General features: G+C 38.7%; 2 protein-coding genes across 9 annotated transcripts; both read right to left on the bottom strand.

Annotated features, from left to right (window-relative positions):
• Window positions 1-2,686: 2,686 nt before the first annotated feature.
• On the bottom strand, window positions 2,687-6,317 carry LOC144703271 (uncharacterized). Of its 7 annotated transcripts, none has more exons than XM_078575403.1 (9): window positions 6,142-6,317; window positions 5,972-6,058; window positions 4,910-5,211; window positions 4,757-4,829; window positions 4,426-4,679; window positions 3,995-4,218; window positions 3,333-3,431; window positions 3,094-3,234; window positions 2,687-3,019 (listed from the first exon to the last, which is right to left on the bottom strand). In XM_078575403.1, the coding sequence occupies exons 3-9, from the start codon at window positions 5,145-5,147 to the stop codon at window positions 2,873-2,875; spliced, it is 1,176 nt and encodes a 391-aa protein (XP_078431529.1). In that variant the 5' UTR covers window positions 5,148-5,211; window positions 5,972-6,058; window positions 6,142-6,317; the 3' UTR covers window positions 2,687-2,872. The 7 variants fall into 7 exon arrangements, with proteins under 7 accessions (XP_078431529.1, XP_078431523.1, XP_078431526.1 ...); XM_078575397.1 differs by having other exon boundaries at window positions 3,995-4,296; window positions 6,142-6,313; XM_078575400.1 differs by having other exon boundaries at window positions 3,995-4,296; window positions 4,910-5,206; window positions 6,142-6,313.
• A 159-nt stretch (window positions 6,318-6,476) lies between these two features.
• Window positions 6,477-12,139, bottom strand: LOC144703272 (28 kDa heat/acid-stable phosphoprotein-like protein). Of its 2 annotated transcripts, none has more exons than XM_078575404.1 (8): window positions 11,931-12,139; window positions 10,972-11,009; window positions 8,485-8,565; window positions 8,285-8,396; window positions 7,711-7,783; window positions 7,126-7,211; window positions 6,784-6,849; window positions 6,477-6,702 (listed from the first exon to the last, which is right to left on the bottom strand). In XM_078575404.1, exons 1-8 carry the CDS (start codon window positions 11,995-11,997, stop codon window positions 6,668-6,670), a joined length of 558 nt encoding a protein of 185 aa, XP_078431530.1. In that variant the 5' UTR covers window positions 11,998-12,139; the 3' UTR covers window positions 6,477-6,667. The 2 variants fall into 2 exon arrangements, with proteins under 2 accessions (XP_078431530.1, XP_078431531.1); XM_078575405.1 differs by having other exon boundaries at window positions 7,711-7,745; window positions 8,313-8,396; window positions 11,931-12,133.
• Between the last annotated feature and the right edge of the window lie 9,630 nt (window positions 12,140-21,769).

Genomic DNA, 21,769 nt, shown 5'->3' with positions numbered 1-21,769 from the left:
AATCATGATCCATTTTATGAGCCATGGGCAGACCACACCTATTGGACCCACTATAATTTCACCTCAGCAATGATTAACTTTGTCAAGTTTCAAGTCGCCCATACTATCTACAAAGGCAACATCCATCACCTGAAAGCGACGACGGGGGAAATGGATGGCTTGTGGAATGAGAACCTATGATGTTTGTTATGTTTAGTTGTTTAAGGACCATCTTCACTTTGTAATGTATGTTTGGGTGACTTCCCCATCTTTACATTAATGTGGAACATTAAGTTATCGTTAATCTTTGATTATGTGCGTCAGTTGTTGTCTGTTGTGTAATCCATTAACTGCAACAGGTAGTCTACAACTTTCCAAAAATCATCTCAAACTGGAAAATGGCATCCATACTTCAACATTAGTATGATTTTTCCTACAAAGCTTCGTATAATTAATATGATTTTTTCCTACACAGGTCAACCATCTTTGTAATCTGTTATCCATTCCAATATCGTAGTCGATATCGTATCCGTTATCGTCTTATCGATATCGACATCCGATATCGTTATCACACTAACAATGTCCGGAACCATTATCCGTTAAGTAAGCCATACCAATATCAGTTATCGATATCCAATACCACTGTTGTCCACGTTCGACATTATTTTGCGTACAGATGATGCATTATGCGATTATAGATGACGCATACAGATATCGTTAGTCACACCCTAATGGCAGGTACCATTTTCCTCCAAAATCACCTCTCTATTGTTGGCCTCAGAATCATTATGTAGTCTTCAGTCATCCTACTCATTACATCTTCTTTCTCTCTAGGTGCCTCAACTAGAGGAATCAAGAAGTTAGTTTCTCATAGACCTCAAAGTTCAGGATATAAGTGACCCAACGTATGTGCCACTTGAGCACCGAAGTGCGATTCCATACTCTGTAAACTCTTTGTGCAATGACTACTAATATACTCTAGTTAATATAAACATTACATACAAAATATACCACGTGTGTAAATTTTAAAATGTAACAAGTGATTTTGACGTGCCACGACATTGACGTTTGAACTTAGAGTGACTTCCTTGATTTTTTTTATAAGAACTGCTGTCATATTATTGCCATCATGCTTGCAAGAAAGTTCTCAGATGTCAAGAAAATATTTGCAATACTTCCCATTTGTGATAACCTGATGAACGGTGATGTTAAAAGGATTGGTAGAATTCTCAACAACCATGCATCTGTGGTGAACAATAGCCATTGGACCTTTCCCGATTGTCTCATCACTTTCTCTTTTATTCAGCTATACAAATATATCATCCACATTTTATTTTATTTGCTATTAGAGGATCCATATTGATTTGCATGGCATAACACCATTGTTCATCAAACATTGCGTTATTGACAATGCTCCACTGGGAGTTCATCAAACGTGCAACTACTATAATGGCATCTTCAGTCTATTTGGGCCTATGGCCCCTTAAGGCACTATAGTGTATCATCACTCTTGATCATATGTTGGAAATGACATCATGATAAGATGTTGCTCACTGCCGATACCTTTGAGATCATTATGTCTCTTATGATGAACTGCCATGAAATCGTCCTAAAGACTTTTTAGTTTTTTTTCTATTACTTGATCATTTTTTTAACTATTGAGCAGGTGCTTCTTCCGACAAACAAGGCATGCATAATATCCACCACCAATTTGTGTCCACTATGATGATAGTCATTGATGGCTGGCCCCTCAACGCCCAATTAAACTACCCTCAGCTGTTTCCCAACTGTCGTCTGAGAAAGGGGAATGCTCACCAATGTAGACATGGTCGCTACAGTTCAGAATCACATACTTATAGTTAATGCAATGGAAAATTATTCAAAAAATTACACAATTGTATTAAAATTAAATAAAGTCATGTCACAACATAGTTGAAATAGCATACAGACAATCTGAAAAAAACTAACTTGGCACAATTATGTTAACGAAAATATGAAAGGACATTAAATTAGAAGTCAGAGAATTGTCCCACTTCAAAAACTAAATAAATAATTCATTCCAAAATTATGTCGCTCACCCTGATTGCCATTTTATTGCAAGAACATATTTTTGTAGCATTTGACATTTTGAAATTATACAAAAAAAAATATATGTATGTTCTTAAGAAGTGTCACAATATTTATGTGTATAAACTAAGTCACCTAGTTGAGGATCCCCAAAATTTAAAAACCAGGTACAATATCAGATCAGAGATTATATTTTGATCAGAATCTGAAATTGCTCAAAAGCAGGCCACTTGACCTATCGGCTTGCCTTCGACCATCATCAGATTCTGATCAGAGATATGATTGACAAAATAAACCATATTATTGAGTTCACCCAAATTTTATCTCAAGTGTGAACCCTTCTTGTTGCCAGGTTCCTGCCTGTCCCAATGCCCTCACTCTTCCAATTCTAAAAATATAAAAAATAAGTAATCCAAAAAAGTGTGTACTTTGTTAAAGAGGCCCTTATCAATATTTTGATATATCGATGATCAGGTAGGGAGCCCTGTACAAACCCAATCGTCTAAGGCTCCTTGCCTCATATTTTTACAAGTTTGTATAACGAAGTTCTTTACTTGTAAAAAGCAATTTTTTATTTCATCATACTATGATATATCCTAATTCTAGCAGTAAAACAAAATATTCAAGATGGGAAATTGAGTAGGCAGAGAAACTGAAATAAACTTAAATAAACGTGTCTATCGGCGTCATTTACAGAGCGGGAGAGAAAATAAAATAAAGAAAACAACATTTTTATGTACCATTTATGTACAACACCAAACTAAGAGAAAAAAATCAATTGAAAGAATATCTTTCCCTCTCATAATTACTTTATGCGAACTGGGCCTCATCTGTCCTTCTCATCCACTGGTACAGCCGTGGCTTTGCAAACTGGGCATTGATTTTTCACCACAAGCCATTCCAATATGCAATCCGCATGGTACTCGTGGCCACAGTCCAGAGTTCCTATTTTTTCCTTCTCCAAAAAGTTCGCCTTCAACGAAAATAAAACCCTTTAAAACTGAATTTTTTTCTGAATTTTCCTTAAATTACATCCACTGATCATACCTGGCAAATGATGCAAGAGCCAGTGTCAGGCACATTATCAGCTACTGTTGAGCAAACTTTGGTTTTTAATTTTTTCAAGAGCATTTCTCTAGAGAGACCAATTTTGACTTGTCCGATCTGCTCTCCCAATGCGAGAAGCTCCTGCAGAGGAATTGTTATTCTTTTTAATTTTCTTGGAACAATTGTTTTGAAAATTTGCATTAATGTCAGATGAAGATCGAAAACCGACGGACTTCTACCTCGTAGGACATTCCATCGATGTCCAATCTCAAGTCACTGTGGCGATCGAAAAAGTTCTCTGCTCCATAAAAGCTCGGAAAAGCCACTTCATTTATCCCCTGCAAAATAATATATCAGTGGCAGGCACCGAAATCACTGATTGATATAACTACTTTCCATTAATCCAGATGACAGGAAAGCTTAAAAAATAGAGATAGAAAAAAGAGGCTAATATCCAAAAAGAAATTTTAAGTGGAGTACCAAAAAAAGGGATACCTAGAGCGAAGAATACAGAATGTGGAGAACTAAAAAAAGGAACGATCGGCAAAAAATTATGAAAAAAAGGTTTGGTCAGCAAAACGTTTATTAAAAAAATGGTTAAAAATAGAGAAATAAAAAGAGGGCACGAGCAGCAAATATGAAAAAAATTAGAACGATTAATGTCAGCAAAAATTAACAAAAAACGGAGAAATAAAATGGGGCTAGGACGGCAGTAAAAATATAAAAAATTTGAGAAATAAAACGAGGGGAAGGACAACAAAAAGAGAGAAGAGAAGGATAAAAGTCAACAAAAATTTGAGAAACAAAAGAAGATAAGTTCAGCAAAAATAAAGAATAATGGAGAAAAAGCGGGTAAAGTCAGCAAAATATTTAAAAAATGGAAAGATAAAAAGAGGGTGACCTCTGCAGAAGAAATCCTCAAGTGGGCCGAGGGTGCGCCAGGAATCGACTGAGGTAGCCATCGGTTAGACCTATAATATCTTGAATTTGCACCAGATGATATGTGCCTTGAATTTCTAGACAGCGGATCCGCATGGATTCCAACTGACAGCGATAAGTTGCTCACTGGAAGCCCATAGGAGGTATTAACGCCAAAGTCAAGCCCGATTGGATTTTGCACAGCAGCTGGTATTTGGGGATGGAACTGGTTACAGAATAAAGTACCACCCATCTCATACGAACTTTGATATAATAAAGTTCTTCCTGGAAAGGAAGATACATAATAAATAAGACCAAGTCTATGAAAAAAAAGATGGAATTTTTTTTTATTCTATGCGGTTAAATCAATTCATCCAATGATTTTTAATTGTCTGTTATAATTGAGATAATCACCTGGAAAACATGGAGTTGCTGGATGACCCCATGCTGAGAGAAAGCCACCATCGGGATTGACTCTGTACTGCGCCCAAGAAGGGGGGAGATAGTAACCATGATGTACCTGACAGTAGCCGGGATGATGATGATGAGGATGATGATGATGATGATGACCAAAAGGACATTCCATCAGACCAGGTGCTCCACCGTTTATCATGTAAGTTTCTGTCTGAGGATAAAAATTTCGCATTTCCTCCCGGGGGTCCATTTCCCTATCATTAATTACGCAAATTACGATATCAAAACGGTCCACCGAATATAGAATGCCTGTTAAATTCCAACAACTTACAAGGAATCCTGCCCCTTAGTAAGGATTCCAGTATTATCCACAAACGGAGTGCCACGCCAACCCGAGACATTACCTAAAATAGAAGAACCGCCCTTTGAATAAGAAAGATCATGCAAGATGAGATCACATTAGGAGGTGTTATAGATTTCGAACCATGATTAGGGACAGAAGACTGATGCTGCGGTTGATGATGCTGGACATGATGGTCATGACAATGGTGTTTATTGATGTCCGCCCATATGGCAGAATTATTGAGAGGATTTTCAATATTGGAAGCAGTAAATATTTCAGCATTTGGTATGGAATGATGATGACCACCAGAGTTGAGGAGATCAACTCTGTTAAACGGCTCCAGCATATCAGGACGAGCATATACTCGGGCGCGGTCCATTTTAACCGGCAATTTCAGACGATTAAACTTATATCATGCGCAAATTCAGGCTGACACGGCTATCCTGGCCATAGAAGCAAGAAAAACATCATTAAAAATGAACCAGCAAAATAATCTTACGAATTTATCTTAAATTTAAAAAGAATGCAAATCTTTTCCACGCGGGGGCAAGAGAAATACAACAAGAAATTTGGATTCAAACCATGGCTCAAGAAAGTTTTTTTCTATGCACATAGAAATGACCAGAGTGGCCAAAGAAAGCTTTCATTTCCGCATTAAAAGGAAGAAGAAAAGCCCCCAAGGGAAGTGACCAGGCAAGTCATGGGGACAAATTCTCTTCAATAATCAATCATTGCTTTCATCTATGAGTTCAATTTTCGCCACGAGATTCAGATAACGTTTCCGACTGAAGAAATCATTGCTTATGAAATCTTTCATAGGCGGTCAACGAATTGAATAATAGAGGTTCAAGAAATAAATAAAAAATCAGACCGGTGCATTCGAAATTCTCTTGAAATTCTTCACGAGAAAAATCACTAGAAATTCCTCATGAACAGTGGAAGAACACATAAGCAGTGAAAATCGGCGTACAATCCATACCAGCGATGACAAAAATGAGAAACTCGACAGAAAAGTTCAATTCAAAGAAGAAGCAGATAGAGCCAGCAAAATCACCAAGAAGATCCAACGCCGATCGCAGAAAAACCAGCACATTGCTGTAGCTTCCACTCAAGAAACGGACAACAATTCTTCGAAACGAATTTCAGGCTGATTCGCATCGCGTCGAGAGAAAACGAACGAATCTGAAGCGAGAGGAGCGAAACCTCGCCGTCGATCGAGAATACGTAAGATCAGCTCGCTGCTCCCTGCTTCCGGAGATGACAAAGAAATCGATCGAAACCCACTCCTTCCTTCAAATTCCACCGATCGACGAAGAGAAGATCGCGATCAGAGACCAGAAAACTCGAGAAAATCCAAGTTTAATCACGATTACCTTCCGCGGGAAGAAGAGAAGGAGGCGCGCCTGCTCTTCGCAGAAGAGATAGAGAGAGAGAGAGAGGGAGAGAGAGAGAGAGAGAGAGAGAGAGAGGCGGAGATTCCAGTATAAAAACTGTCGACCATCCAATCACATCGCCTCTACTTTCCTAAATATTCCCCCCCTCCATTCCGGAATCGCTACTCCATCCCGATATGGCGACAATCCGATGGATAAGCCAATCCGAAACAAAACGCTGCCAAATCGGATTAATCTTACCCACTCGCGCTCCATCTCTGCCCCACCCACAAAAATTCTACCTCCCGGTAAAACCTAAAAAAAAACCTTCCTCGTCCGGAATTACAGTTCAAATTGGATTAATATCATCATGTTTCTTGAAGAAGATCGAGAGTTTCAGTCGCGAATGAGTCGGTTGGTGACATTGAAAAGAAAGAAAGTGGAAGGAGTTCCGTCGATCTTCAAGAACAGCCGATTAAATCAAGATAACGTCTCACGGAGATGAATATCAATAGAAGATGGGCGATCATTTGCGAGCTTCGGCCTTCTTCTGTTCTTTCGCTGATGGATTGAAGAAGACGAGGGTGAGATCGTGGTTGCAAGGAAAAATCGTTGCAAAGAAGACATGAACGAGCTACTGACCCATTTTCTCTTCCTCTCTCTTCTTCGCAGCTTCGGCCCTTTGCTGCCGTATTAATTGCAAACGATCTGCGATTAGGAGATTGAAGAATCTGTCACATCCAACTCAACACAAGTTGTAAAACAATTCAATATTGAACACATAATTGATAACAAAAATAGTGAACTCAAAACCAAATTGCAGGATTACAAGAGAGGAATTGGGTACAGGCAAAAACACAGCCCAGAGGAGAGAAAAAGCAGAAATTTTTTAGTGCGGAGAATGATAATAAATCATGATAAGTTTTAGTTTTTTTTAAAAGTAGGAATTCATGATAATTGCAATGCTTAAGGCTGATGTTATACCCAAGTCTTTCCTCGCTTGCTCAGTTTTCCCTTGTTCCTGCAGTCTCATATAACGCTCGTGAGCTCTTTGTTTCTCCAGTTCTTCCCTGGAAGAGTAAATGGATAACGATACCGTTAGTGTAGTAGATTCATGGTTAAGTGAAGGGTTCAACAGTTAGAAAAAAATGTAGAAAAATGTCCAAAATCCGTTCGATGATAAAAACTGTAATCGACGCGAAATCTAAGGGGAAACAAGGAAAAAGCAACGACACAATTAATCAATCTACGAGGTTCTTGGTTTCGACCTGCGTAGTTGTGATTAATTGTCATTGAATCAAAGACAAGCAAGTCAAATGGCCAGCGAAATGTTTGGTTTGGTAAATTCCAGGTCCCATGGCTTCAAAAAAGGTAGTTCATTGGCGAGAACCAGTGGGACTGTTCCACATGTACCAATTCATCGGCACGAAACAAAGAATCGATTAGATTAACGTTGATTAATATGAGGAAAAGGAAAACATACGAGCACAAATCGACCCTTAAAAGCCATCGAAGTATATCGAGTAATTTATTTTTTTTGAGAAAGAAGATATATCGAATAATATTTACCTTTCACGCCTGGAGAGTTCAGTTGTTTTTTCCAACTGCAATAAGACAGCATGACCAACTTCAGCAAGATGATCTTCACGGTAGTTGGACAATAAATTAAACCGAGTAGCAAATGACATCTAACTAAAGCCTAGATATGGGTTATTATTCAGAACAATAAGAAAATGCGAAAACTAAATAGGGAAATAAATATCTCAAGCTCTTTAGACTCCAAAGATGTTAAGGAACTAATTCACATCCAAGCGAGTTTCTGCATCTCTTCCACGCTTGACTAAGAGTCAAAATGAGTTAGTTTCTTTCTTTATTTTGTAGAATGATAAAGCAGAATAACCAAAATCAGCTTGATATAATATTCGCGGCATAAAAAGATGAGAAGACATCTTGTGACCCCCCCATAGTATGAGAAAATCCAAAAAGCAAAGTTTGAAAATTACGATTAAAAGAAGTCAAAACTATTTTAGATATATCAGTTGAATTAACCATGGATATGTTTCTAGATATAGCGCGGTTTATAAGTTGAAAATCGACGCGACGTTTCTTCGAATCTGGACGTTGTACTTCTATTGGTAGGTACCAGTTACAGCAAAAAAGAGCGAACTCACATCAGCATCCTTAGCTTTCAGCGTCTTCGGTTTCACCAAATTAGGGTTTTCAATCTGAATGACTCCCTGTGCACCTTTCTTCTTCTGCGAGCACATGAGAGTTGCCCACATTATTCGACACATCAAAACAAAGAAAAAGAGGTAAGAGTCAAAAACAGCTGAGAGAAATTACGGCCGACTCGTCTTCATCAGAGTCTTCTCCAGATTCCTCTCCACTATCTTTTTGAGTTTCCTCCTCTTCTTCAACTTCTTCCTGAGAAAAAAATGCACTCTTATTAAATGACAACGGTTCAATTTTCGCCAAACTTTTAAATAAAATAAAACCCTAGTAAAGTATTTTCAGAGACCTGAAACACCAAATGTTTGCCAAGCTTAGAAAACTTGAACAGAAATTACGTGGTCAACGTTATACCTGAGAAATGTATCGGCAGCACCTACCAGAGTACTATCCCCATCGTCTCTATGGGAATTCCTATCGTTTACCGTCAATCTATTTAAAATATAAGTAGTCCTCCTCTGAGAATGGCTGCTTGCAGTTAATTGAATGATTGGGTTATCACCTCCTCTCTCCCTTGCTGTCATCTCTCTTTTCTCTCTCATCCTCTCGCAGACAAGCCCACCATAAGAATTGGCGACAGCACCGTCCTAGCGTCCTGCTGAAGATTTTACCGGAAGAATTGCCGGTTTCTCTCTTCCCCCCATTCAAATTTCTCATCGATTTCTCTCCCTAACGCTGGAACCCATCAGAAATGTGGTTAAAAGGCATCATTCTGCAGTTCTACTGAGGCTGGGAAATAAATATAAATCAAGATCATTGATATGACAATAAGGTACCATACCCCAAATTAATCATCAAATACTATACTCCACGTCATTATTTGGGCAGATCGGTACACATCACAACATAAATGCCTATAACCGGCCAAGAATCAATGATCAAACTTACTAGCGCACTAGCAGACCTAAGAAAGGAGTATACAAAGGATGATGAAATTGATATGATCCACCAGCGCGTCTATGTTCGGAGGAAGGAACGTCAACGACCCAGCCCGGTAATGTCGGCCCAGCCCACGGTTGATCCCATTTAAGGATTCACTCATGCGAGCCAAGAAGAAAGAAGAAGAAACTAACTGTGAGCACTTCCTCCCTACTCTCCTCCTAGCCTCTCCTCCGCTTCCTCTCCCTCTCCCTATCCCTCTCTGTGACATCCACTCGTTCTCGCAGGTGGACGCCACCAGTCTGCTCGCAGAATGCTCTCCATCACCGGCGATCCTTGGCTTCCTCTCCCCTTATCATTCCCATCTTCTCTTACCCCGGGAACACCCTCTTTCACCTTCTCTACTCTCCTTTAAACAACGATATCGAATTTGGATCAATTGCATTTCGATTATGGACGAATCACATTGTGAAGGTTACGGTCTCCGATCGGGATCGTAACAGTCCAAACTTACTAGCGCACTAGCAGACCTAAGAAAGGAGTATAGAAAGGATGATGAAATCCTTAATTGTTCATACACTGAACTTAAGGCCGCCCACTCCTTTCCTGAGCATCATACAAGGACAGAAGTAAACTTTGGAGTTTGATAGACAGCTGAAAACCGAAGCAAGTCAGTACACATGAAATCGTTAGTTGTTCATACATTATTCCTCGAACTCAAGACCGTGATCAAGTTCTGAGATGCTCCCAATCCCAGATATCCATCCTTGGCAAAGGACCCCAGTCAGCTCATTAGCTGAATTCAGATTTCGCCAGTAGATGCCCTTTTCTGGTCAAAATCAAGTCAAGTCTATGGCCACTCTTTATTCCAAGGACATCTCGCTACCCAGTGACACATCTCCTTGCCACCTACAACCTCCCCTGGCGGAAGTCATCCTAGAGTTATACACGATATAGGGTTTGAGGAAACATACAAAAGTCAATTATTTCTCACATGGTCTTCCCCTATATTTATACTCTTAAATATGAGGGTTCTAGAAGATTATAGAATTTTGGGTCTAAGAGGTTCTGGGGGATTCTAGAGGATTCTAGAATTCTTCGGCCCTTATTGGATGCCTCCATGGCACCATACTGAAGTCCTGGCCAACTGTTTCGTTCATAAAGAATCTCATCTAACGGCACATGACATGTTGGTGTTCTTCTTTGTCTGATCCCTTAAATATATGGCCATCGGTACCGTATCAAAGTATCTTAGTAGGGAGTAGACACCGCTGGGCAAAACATTTTTTGTATTTTGATGCTAATCGTCCCAGATTATGCTGATGGAACATCCACTTGCTTGAACTGTTGGGCGAGACCCTGGATTCTTATCCCGTTGTCAGTATTGAACACATCAAGAAGAGAAAATGAATTCCACACTGTGCCCTATAGGTTACCACTTTGAGGAAAATTGTCTCAAATAGATGGGCCAACTGAGACGTTAGTTTCTCAAACGGAACGCAGCTTGGTCTCTGGATGAGAATTGGAGAACTCGGGATTGGAATGCAGCTCAGACGAACACCAAGAATTATCAAAAGAGTGTTTAAGAAAATTAAAATCAAAGTCAAATGGATAACGACGCGGATCAAGCAGTTTCTCTGCTCACCACTCAAAAGAAAAACGAACATCAAACCGAACAACAAAAAACATATCGTGATAGAACCAAGTATGCAAAGAGAGTACCTTCTTAAAAGAACGAGGACGAGTGGAGGTGCCGGCAACTGTTTCATGAAGTTTTGAGAAAAATTGCTCAGGTTAGTTAAGAAAGTAGTACGCCGACAGGAAAATAACTCAATATTGCAGAGAGAACATCAGAGAAAGGAAAGATTAAACAACCCCACAATATATGCAGGAATCCAGCCGACAATCAAAGTGCAAGTTTTAAATAATAGCGTATGCCATTAATACAATTTCTAAATGGTTCAATAGCTTTGTCTTCAAAAAGAAATCATTGATTCCATTCCCCACAAATGAAAGGGAAGAAAAACAAGTTTGAGGTAGTTGGTTTCAAGCAGATACTAGAAAAAATGAAGTAATTTCACTTCACGTGATAAATGGTTGAGAAAAGAATCCAGTTGGAGAGCGCAAATCAGACGATGTCCAAGAGAAAATAATCTACGGATAGAAAAACGGCCGAAAAATTGGAATTTTACTCTGCGAGAAGATTTTAAAATTAAACTAGACACAACAGCTTCAGCTGGAATTTACAACTCGTATTCAAGAAACGGTTAGTTTCTCGAGAAATTTTTGTCTTCTGCCCTTAACCTCGAGGCATTAGGCATGGTATAGCAGCGAGAAATTAAAGGGACGTTTCCGACTATGTTGCCGAAAAAAATCGACTTTTTCAACACCATATCTAATCGAACAACTCTAACTAGAAAACATGAATCAATAATCTTTTTGGTCAGAGGAGACAGCATGAAGCCAATTTTAATAATGGAGGTACATAACGGCTCCCAAGACTCAGATATCATGGATATTTCGTTCAGGAGAGGCAAAAGGATCTTCTTGATCCATACGCGAAAAGTTCGAAAACAGAGCCGAAAAGTTGGTGAAGACACGATTCTAACATAACAAAGAGAGCACAACGACCATGATATTTGGCATCAAAAAATAACAATTAACGAGGAGAAGCCGCCCACCCATTTCTTCCGGCGTGGAAAATTGTCTTCGGCCGGTTGGCTTGCCCTTGAACTTGCCTCTGCCCATCTTCACCCGACGTTAATCGTTTAACAATCGTCTTGAACTTGATCGTTAAACCCGACGAACCCTAGTTTTCAAGACCACGTTCAACTGCTAAGAACTAATGTAATATCGGTAGTGAAGGCAGACGCCGGCTCAAATGAGAAGTTTCCGAGACAAGGGGCTGTAACCTAAGCCCTTTTGTTCTTTTGCTTATCGTGTACCAAATCAATTTTTGTAGGAGAATAAAGTCTGTAGGGTATCCATCTATGTCAAAATTAAATTTTGCTTATAATTACCTCAACTCTGTGATGTGAGAGTAACACTTGCTAACCTAATTTGGGACCTACAAATTTGAGATGACAAATCTAACGAGCCAATACATAACACTTGTAATCAGGCTGTGTATTAGCATTTAGTGTTCGCCCGTCCCGATACCGGTACCGGATGCCGGAAAGGCAATTTCCGGTATCTGGTTTTTTCGATATCTGGATACCGGATAGCAGGGGACAGATGCGGGTATCAGATATTGGATGTGGATATTGAAAACCGATATCCACATCAGATCTAAGCTATTTCTTAAGTTTCGTTAGGTTGACCGTGTACTTTTGATTCAAAATTTTTTAATCGAAAAATACATGGTCATTTGGTCAGAGGCTCAGAGCTTAGACGAAGGTGGACAGCAGAGGACGGCGGAGGACGGCGGAGGCGGAAGATGGCGACTGACGGCTGTGGCTACAGAGGTATGTCTCCTTATCTCTTCTGATTTTTAATTCTATCTTTTGATTTTCTTGCTTTTCTTGTCACTCAGATGTCGCTTTGTATTGCTTTTGATTTTTCTGTCTCCGCTCTTGATATTGAATTTATACCATGACAAATGCATACCAATCTATCTGAATCTTCTTCACTGTTGAGTGTTGAGCGTTGATCTTCTAAGTCTCCCTCTCTCTTCTCGTTCTCTCGTACTCTCCACTCTCCTTTCTTCACTCTCCAGTTTCCAATTCTCCCTCGCCCCTCTCTTCTCACTCGATCATTCTCACTTACCGAATAATTCTCCCTTTCCTTCCCCCAATCGACGTTACAATCTAATTCTCCCTCTATCCCTCATTATTTATTTTTCTCAGTGTTATCTCGTTCACCCTCTCTCTTTATTGTTCTCAGTGTTTCTCTAAATCTCCCTCTCCCCAGCAATTATCTCACTCTCCGGTTCCGTTTATCTTTTTATCTCTAATTCTGAGTCTCTCTCAGTCTCTCTTACTCTCTGATTTTTTCTCTAATTCCTTCTCTCCTTTTTATCTCCTTCACCCTCTCTCTCACTCCGTCAATTTTCCAGTCTCCCTTTCTCTCATTTCATTTCAGTGGATTTCTTTTTTAAGTTCTCCCTTTCTCCTTTAATTCTAACTCACTCTCCGATTCTTTTTATGTTTTTAGTTCACACTCTTCCTTTTTTTCCTTATTCTCTCTTACTCTCCTTTTTCTCTCATTCACCCTCTCACTCACTCTGTCACCCTCCCTTCTCAAATTCCATTTCACTGGGATTCTTTCTCTAATTATCCTCCTCTTCTCTCATTCCATCTCAATCTCCATTTCTTTCTATTTTCTAATCTCTAACTCTTCCTTTCTTCTCTCATTCTCTCCTACTCTCTGATTAATTCTTTAATTCTTTCTCTCAATGTTCTTTCTTTCGCCCTTTCTCTCACTCTGTGACTCTCCCTTTCTCTCATCCAACTCCAGTGTAATTCTTTCTCTAATTCTCCCTTTCTTATCAAATTCTATCGCATTCTCTGTTCCTCTTTATATTTCTATCTCTATAAGTCTCCCTCCCTTCTCTCATTCTCTCTTACTCCCTAATTATTTCTCTCAATTTTCTCTCTTCCACCCTCTCTCTCACTCTGTCACTCACCTTTTCTGTCATTCCATTCAAGTGGAATTCTTTCTCTATTTCTTCCTCTCTCCCCTGATTCTATCTCACTCTCTGAATCTTTCCATGTTTTTATCTCCAACTGTCCCTCTCTTCTTTCATTCTCTCTTAGTTCCTAATTCTGTTTTTTTACTCGTTCACCCTCTCTCTCACTCTGTCACTCTCTCTTTCTGTCATTCCATTCCAATGGAATTCTTTCTCTCCAGCAATTATCTCACTCTCCTGTTCCTTTTACCTTTTTCTCTTTAATTCTGAGTCTCTCATTCTCTGTTACTCTCTGGTTTTTTCTCTAAATGCTTCTCTCCTTTTTATCTCGTTCAATTTCTATCTCACCCCGTCAATTTCCCAGTCTTCTTCTTATTTATTTTCCTATTCTACCTTTTTATTCTGTTCTTTTTTCTCTTCCTCGTTTTTCTCTTCTTTGTTTTTTTTCTCCTCTTCTTCTTTTTTTTTATTTTCCTATTCTACCTCTTTATTATTCTTCTTCGTTTCTCTCTTCTTTGTTTTTCTTCTCTTCTTCTCCATATTCTTCTTCTTCTTATTTCTTCTCTTATGCCCATTAAGTTATCGTCTTCTTCTTTTTTTCTCTTCTTCTTCTTCTTTATTTTCCTATTCTATCGTTTTGTTTTGTTCTTTTCTCTCTTCCTTGTTTTTCTCTTCTTTGTTTTTTTTCTCTTCTTCTTCTTCTTTGTTTTTTTCTCTTTTTCTTCTTCTTTATTTTCCTATTCTACGTTTTTATTCTCTTCTTTTTTCTCCTCCTCGTTTTTCTCTTCTTCTTCTTCTTTAATTTCTTCCTCTACCCTTTTCTTCCCTTCTTCTCCTTATTCTGCTTCTTCTTGTTTCTTCTCTTATGCCCATTAATGTATCGTCTTCTTCTTTTTTCTCTTCTTCTTCTTCTTTATTTTCCTATTCTACCTTTTTATTCTGTTCTTTTTTCTCTTCCTCGTTTTTCTCTTCTTTGTTTTTTTTTCTCTTCTTCTTCTTCTTTGTTTTTTCTCTTCTTGTTCTTCTTTATTTTCCTATTCTACGTTTTTAGTCTCTTCTTTTTTCTCTTCCTCGTTTTTCTCTTCTTTTCTTCTTTAATTTCTTCCTCTACCCTTTTCTTCCCTTCTTCTCCATATTCTTCTTCTTCTTCTTGTTTCTTCTCTTATGCCCATTAATTTATCGTCTTGTTCTTTTTTTCTCTTCTTCTTCTTCTTTATTTTCCTATTCGACGTTTTTATTCTCTTCTTTTTTCTCCTCCTCGTTTTTCTCTTCTTCTTCTTCTTCTTTAATTTCTTCCACTACCCTTTTCTTCCCTTCTTCTCCATATTCTTCTTCTTCTTGTTGTTTCTTCTCTTATGCCCATTAATTTATCGTCTTGTTCTTTTTTTCTCTTTTTCTTCTTGTTTATTTTCCTATTCTACCTTTTTATTCTCTTCTTTTTTCTCTTCCTCGTTTTTCTCTTCTTTGTTTTTTTTCTCTTCTTGTTCTTCTTTATTTTCCTATTCCACGTTTTTATTCTCTTCTTTTTTCTCCTCCTCGTTTTTCTCTTCTTCTTCTTCTTTAATTTCTTCCTCTACCCTTTTCTTCCCTTCTTCTCCATATTCTTCTTCTTCTTCTTGTTTCTTCTCTTATGCCCATTAATTTATCATCTTGTTCTTTTTTTCTCTTCTTCTTCTTCTTTATTTTCCTATTCTACCTTTTTATTCTGTTCTTTTTTCTCTTCCTCGTTTTTCTCTTCTTTGTTTTTTTTTCTCTTCTTCTTCTTCTTCTTTGTTTTCTTTCTCTTCTTCTTCCTCTTCATTTTCCTATTCTACGTTTTTATTCTCTTCTTTTTTCTCCTCCTGGTGTTTCTCTTCTTCTTCTTCTTCTTTAATTTCTTCCTCTACCCTTCGCTCTCTAATTAGTGGTTCCAAACTCCAACTCTCCCTCTCTCTTTTCTCACTATCTTTAACTCTCTACCTCTACATCTCCCATCTCTTTTCTCTCTCTCATTCTAACGTACATTATGATTCTCACCCTCCCTCGCTCAGCATCTCTTACGTTCTCTCCCCCCCTCTTTAATTCTATAATTCTGCATTCTTCCTCTCACCTCAATCTCATTCTCCCTGACTCAATAATTCTTGCTTGTATATCTATCATTCTTCCTTTATCTATATATTCCATTCTCCTTTGATTTACTATTTATTTAATTGTCGTATTCATTGCATCCGTTACTTAATTCGGAGTTTAAATCACAGTTTGGCATCATGATGCCGTTGTATTGCATTTTAGCTTACCAAATTATGACTTCAGAAACATGAACCCACCCGGAGGCAATGACCCAACCCAAGAAAGATCTGGGTCAAGAGCTATAGGCCCCCAACGTACGGACGCAGGAACTTCTCGTGCCGCACAGAGTCAGCCTCGTTCGAATCGTTCAGTCATCATTGACTACTTCGAAAAGATGGAAGATGGATACTACACATGCTTACTGTGCCGGGAGTTGAACCCGCACAGTAAGAGGAAACCAATAAAGAGGCAAGCCGACAAAATCACCAACGTATTTTGGCGACATTTCAAATCCTGCCATCCAGCTCGCCACGCGGAGCTTAAGGGCGAAGCCCTACAAACCCTGATCAGCCACACATCACTGATAGAATGCAGAGCAAACAACAGGGAGAGCCTAGCCGACGGGGGCTGATTAGAGGGCACACTCCAGATGAGATGAAGAATTTCATTGCACGATTCGTATGCCTGACTGGTTCACCCTAGAGCATTGTTGACAATGTCGCCTTCAAGGATATGTGGCGTTACGCGACGCTTATCGACTTGGATCCTCCAAGTGCGAAGGTCATAAAGAAGTGGACCATCCAAATGCACGACCGAATGAAACATGATGTGAGGAAGCTCTAGGACAATGTGGCCCAAGTGTCACTCACCGTAGATGCATGGACTGCGGAGAACAGAACTTGATTGCTAGGCATCACCGTCCACTAGGTGGACGATATATGGGCGTACAGAGAGCGGGTACTTGCCATTCGAGAAATCGTCAGCAAGCACGATGGGGAGAACATGGCGTCCATTGTTCTCCAAGCACTAGATGAATTCTGTTTGTGGACGAAGGTCAGCACTCAGCATCTATCTCAATTTATTAGTTGAACTTGTGCCTTTAAATGTGGAACATAATAATGCAGGTCTACGCCGTGACTACTGACAATGCCACGACGAATAAGAGGATGTTGGCATTGATGGCGAGAAAGATGAAGAGTCTAAACCCGGCGTTTAGCGCCAGGAGGCACGTCCCATGTGTGGCACACATTCTGAACATTGTCATGCAAGCGGCAATAAAAAGCTTATGTATTCCTTCGGCCCAAGCTATGGAACTCGAAGAAGGCGACGTGACACGGATAGCAGAGCACTACGACAGCGACCAAGACAACGAACTCGGTGATATATTCTCAGCATCTGATGACAATGAGGGACCACACAAGCCGTTATGTTTGGGTGATGCACTTGCAAAGGTGCGCACACTAGTGCGGAGTATTCAGAGCTCTACGCAATGGAGAGAACTTTATACACATGCATGTGAAGACGACCCCAAAGTCAAGGACTCCAACATGGTCGTCTTAGACTGTCCAACCCAATGGAACAACACGTACACTATGTTGGCGGCCGCCTTGAAGAAGCGTGATGTACGTTGCCGACGTTGTCGAAGGACGAGTGGGAGTTGGTCAAAGAGTTCTACCGCATCCTTGGCCGTTTCACCGTATCAACTGATCATGTTTGCAAGACAGTGACGCCGGCGATTTGTAATGTTCTATATCTCATAGACGGCCTCAAGGTTCACATGGAGGAAGTGGTCCAACAAATCGAAGATGGCACATTCTTCACATCCGTACGACGGTTGCACGAAGGAGATCGTTCGAACATGGCTCAAGCGTGTAGAGCGATGCATTACAAGCTTGCACAGTATGCTGAGATATTGAGGGCGAATGAGGGGATCACTGCCGCAATATTGATGGATCCATTCCACAAAGGGTCAATGCTATGCCTGGGCATCCGAGAAGCAACCATCGCATACGTACGATCGTTGTTACCAGGTGACTCGTCGAGCTGTGGACCGAGAGGGGTCACTGAGGAGGGGCAGACAAGAGGTAAAGAGTTGGACGAGTGGCTTAAGAGCACTATGCGGCACGTGCAACCGACACCTGTGACAACAAGGTCGGCGTGGGTCAAATTCAATCAATTCCTTACAGAGATTGTGCCTAATGAAGGGTGTGTTCACTCCACTATCTTGGTGGGCCAGCACAGGGGCAAAACATTTCCCCTTACTTGCGGCTGTTGCAAGGGACCTATTATCCGTATGTGCGACGAGCGCCCCTGCCGAGCGCATGTTCTTGGTTGGCAATGCTATTGTCACGTACAAGCGATCGTGTTTGTCGCCAATAAGCATCGAAACACTAATCACTATGAAGTGTTGGCTCCGTGCCGACAACAAACGGTGGTACAATGACATTGAGCTAGATGAGGATGCTGACGACGGAGAAGATGGTGTGGTCGCATGTGCTCGAGGTACACATCACATAAATGAACTAGATTTTCTTACTTCTACATAATGATCGTTACTTATCTCTTATCTTCTGCAACGCAGGTGATGATCAAGTAAGCACAAATCTCTGACAGAGCCGTTGGGAGTTTTCTACGGGAACTGCGTGTTTTTGACAGAGCCACAGTCATATGTATATAGTGAATTTTGCTACAAATGTCGAATTAACGCCGTGTATAGATTCTTTTGAATATCCCTAAATTTTGATACATTTTCCAAAAATTCCTTTGAATATCCCTAAATTTCTATGAAGATTCAAATGAAAGTAAAATATAAAAATTCATATCAATTTAAATAGACCCTTTCAGTTCTTGTTATATTTTATATTTGGCATAATTATATTCCTCCTACTATCCAATAAATAATCTTAGTATCAATCAAAAAAATTAATCCCTTTAATTAAATATCATGCCAAGAAGTATACTTACTCCTCTATTACTCCTATTACTAACTATTTCAAGTATATATACCATATATAAATTATATCATGCACCTTTATTCTCCTATACATTTGCCATGGTATGCATTTCATCCTCTCATATATTTTTAATTCTACTCAAACCTTACATTACCATAAAGACTCAGATTAAAATTTGCACTAGTATCTTACACTCTACCCTTATTATTAAATAAGCAGTTTTATTATTCCTCTTACTAACTGCTTCGCTTATCTATTAAAGATGTTCAATATATTATGTAAAATTATTTTCTTAAAATTATGTTATATTAACTTCTGTCAAAAATTATTTGTAAGTATAAAATAACCATTCCACCAATATCTTATACTCTACCCTTATTATTAAATCGTCAGTTTTATTATTCCTCTTACCAACTGTTTCACTTATCTATTAAAGATGTTCAACATATTATATAATTTTATTTTCTTATCATTACATTATATTAAATTCGTCCAAAAATTATTTGTAAGTCTAAAATCACCATTCCACTAATATCTTACAATATACCCTTATTATTAAATCGTTAGTTTTATTATTCCTCTTACTAACTGCTTCACTTAATTATTTAAGGTGTTCAATATATTATGTAAATTTATTTTCTTAAAAATAATTTATATTAACTTTGTTCAAAAATTATTTGTAATTCTAAAATAACCATTCCACTAATATCTTACACTCTACCCTTATTCTTAAATCGTCAGTTTTGCTATTCCTCTTTTTAACTATTTCACTTACCTATTAAAGGTGTTCAATATATTAAGTAATTTTATTTTCTTCAAATTGCATCATATTAAATTCGTACAGAAAATTGTTGTAAATCAGAAATTACCATCCCACTAATATCTTACGCTCTACCCTTATTTTTTGACCCTCATATTTATTATTCCTCTTACTGAATATTTCACTTATCTATTAAAGGTGTTAAATATATTATGTAATTTTATTTTCTTAAAATTAAATAATATTAAATTCGTTCAAAATTTTGTTGTAAGTCTAAAATAACCACCCCACTAATATCTTACGCTCTACCCTTATTATTAAACCATCATATTCATTATTCCTCTTACTAACTGCTACTACTATCTAGTAAAGGTATTACATATTTTCTGCAATTTTATTCTCATAAAAATACATTGTACTAATTTCGTTAAAACATTAGTTGTCACTTGTCAGTCATTCTCATAACCATTCCACTAATATATTACACTCTACCCTAGTACCCTTATTACCCTCATATTTATTATTAAACTTATTAACTATATTACACAATTTTATTTTCTTAAAATAAAAATATATTTATTTCGTTATAACATTAGTCATTAGTTAAAAAAACAATTCTACAATATGCAATTTTACCCTCGTTATTATGAAGTTTTAGATTTTTTAGATTACAGTAAATTAATTTCAGTCCAACAATAGTTCAGGGCTTCAGGCCCACATAACTGTTGCATTTTTCACAAATAAAATTCGACATAGGACAACATTATGCGAAAAGGCCAAATTATTTTTCATTATGTAGCATCTATGGGCAGCGAGCCGACGTAGATGAGATTCAACTATAAGATGGCTGCGGCAAATATGACGTCCCAGAATAATTAGAAAATTTCCATATGGGATTGCAGATGACTGGAAAAAAATATCCGGATATCGAAAACCGATATCCAGATATCGAAAAACCGGTATCTGGCATCCGATATCCGCCTCGTCCCTCCCCCTTCGATATCTGGTACCGATATCCGTCTAACCCCTGATAGACGGATATCGCCCGATATCCGATATCCGATATCTGGAACCATCCCATTTTTTTCCGGATATTGGATATCGGTTGTCCGATACCAGATATCAGATGGATATTGGGACGGGTGAACCCTAATTAGCAACTTGACAAAAGATGCATGGTCATACTGACATAGAGTAGTCTCGGTATATTATGACTTAACCATAGGTGAGGTAGATTTGGATTGGTGGTGCATGGAAATTCATTTGCATGTATGTCCAGTATGAGGGTAGCAAGAGTAAGGCCTGTGGACGGATGACGAATAATGGTATGGAGTAGATACAATGGTGATGGATGAAGTTTCATTCTATCATCCGCCCATGGGGAAATTAATCAGTCCCATTGGCATTCATCCCCAACTTTATTAGTCTTAAAGATGTTTCATCCATGTTATTGTATCTACTAGAGTACTAGGTGAAGCTTGGCACACCACAGGTTAGAAACTCAACCTATCGATTTGGCTAAATCTATATGATGATATAGTCAAGTAATTTGGAAGTCCAATGATGGTTATTTAGGGTGTTGGAGATGTTAAATAGACACATGGGCCTAGAGGATCACACGCAAATGGTCTTCTAGATGTCAAAAGATGTTCTTAAGTTTTGGGGGGTTTTATGAAAAATAATTACTTAGTATAAATAGGGAAAGGTCCTACATGAAAGTCACCCAAGCCAGAATTGTTTAAGAGTCTTCCCCTTCGTCTCTCTTCTCTCCATAGCTCCACTCCATTCCTGATGCGATCAGGTCAGCGTAAAGACAACGATGGAGGTCCAATGAAGCTCGTCAAAGTAAATGAGGATATTTGACTTGTTGAGGGTCGCGTGCATATGTCTACAGGCTGCACACATGAGCAGCTCAACTTGTCACACTTGAGGATCCAAAAATTCACAAATGTGAACTCTGTAGAGGTTATTTGTTTCATGTTAAATGATGCCATTACGATTCCTTTCAAGTTTTCCACTACGAATCATTGAGTTCTTCATACCATTCCATGCTTTCAGAACCCAACATGTACAATGTGATTTGGAGAACGCATGGAGGTAATGTGATAGCGAGATATGGTATTGAAATCA

This window comes from Wolffia australiana, chromosome 5, assembly GCF_029677425.1.
Source record: "Wolffia australiana isolate 7733 chromosome 5, ASM2967742v1".
Taxonomy (NCBI): Eukaryota; Viridiplantae; Streptophyta; class Magnoliopsida; order Alismatales; family Araceae; genus Wolffia; species Wolffia australiana.
The sequence above is the reverse complement of the archived record's forward strand: the minus strand, read 5'-3'. Positions and strand labels throughout refer to the sequence as shown.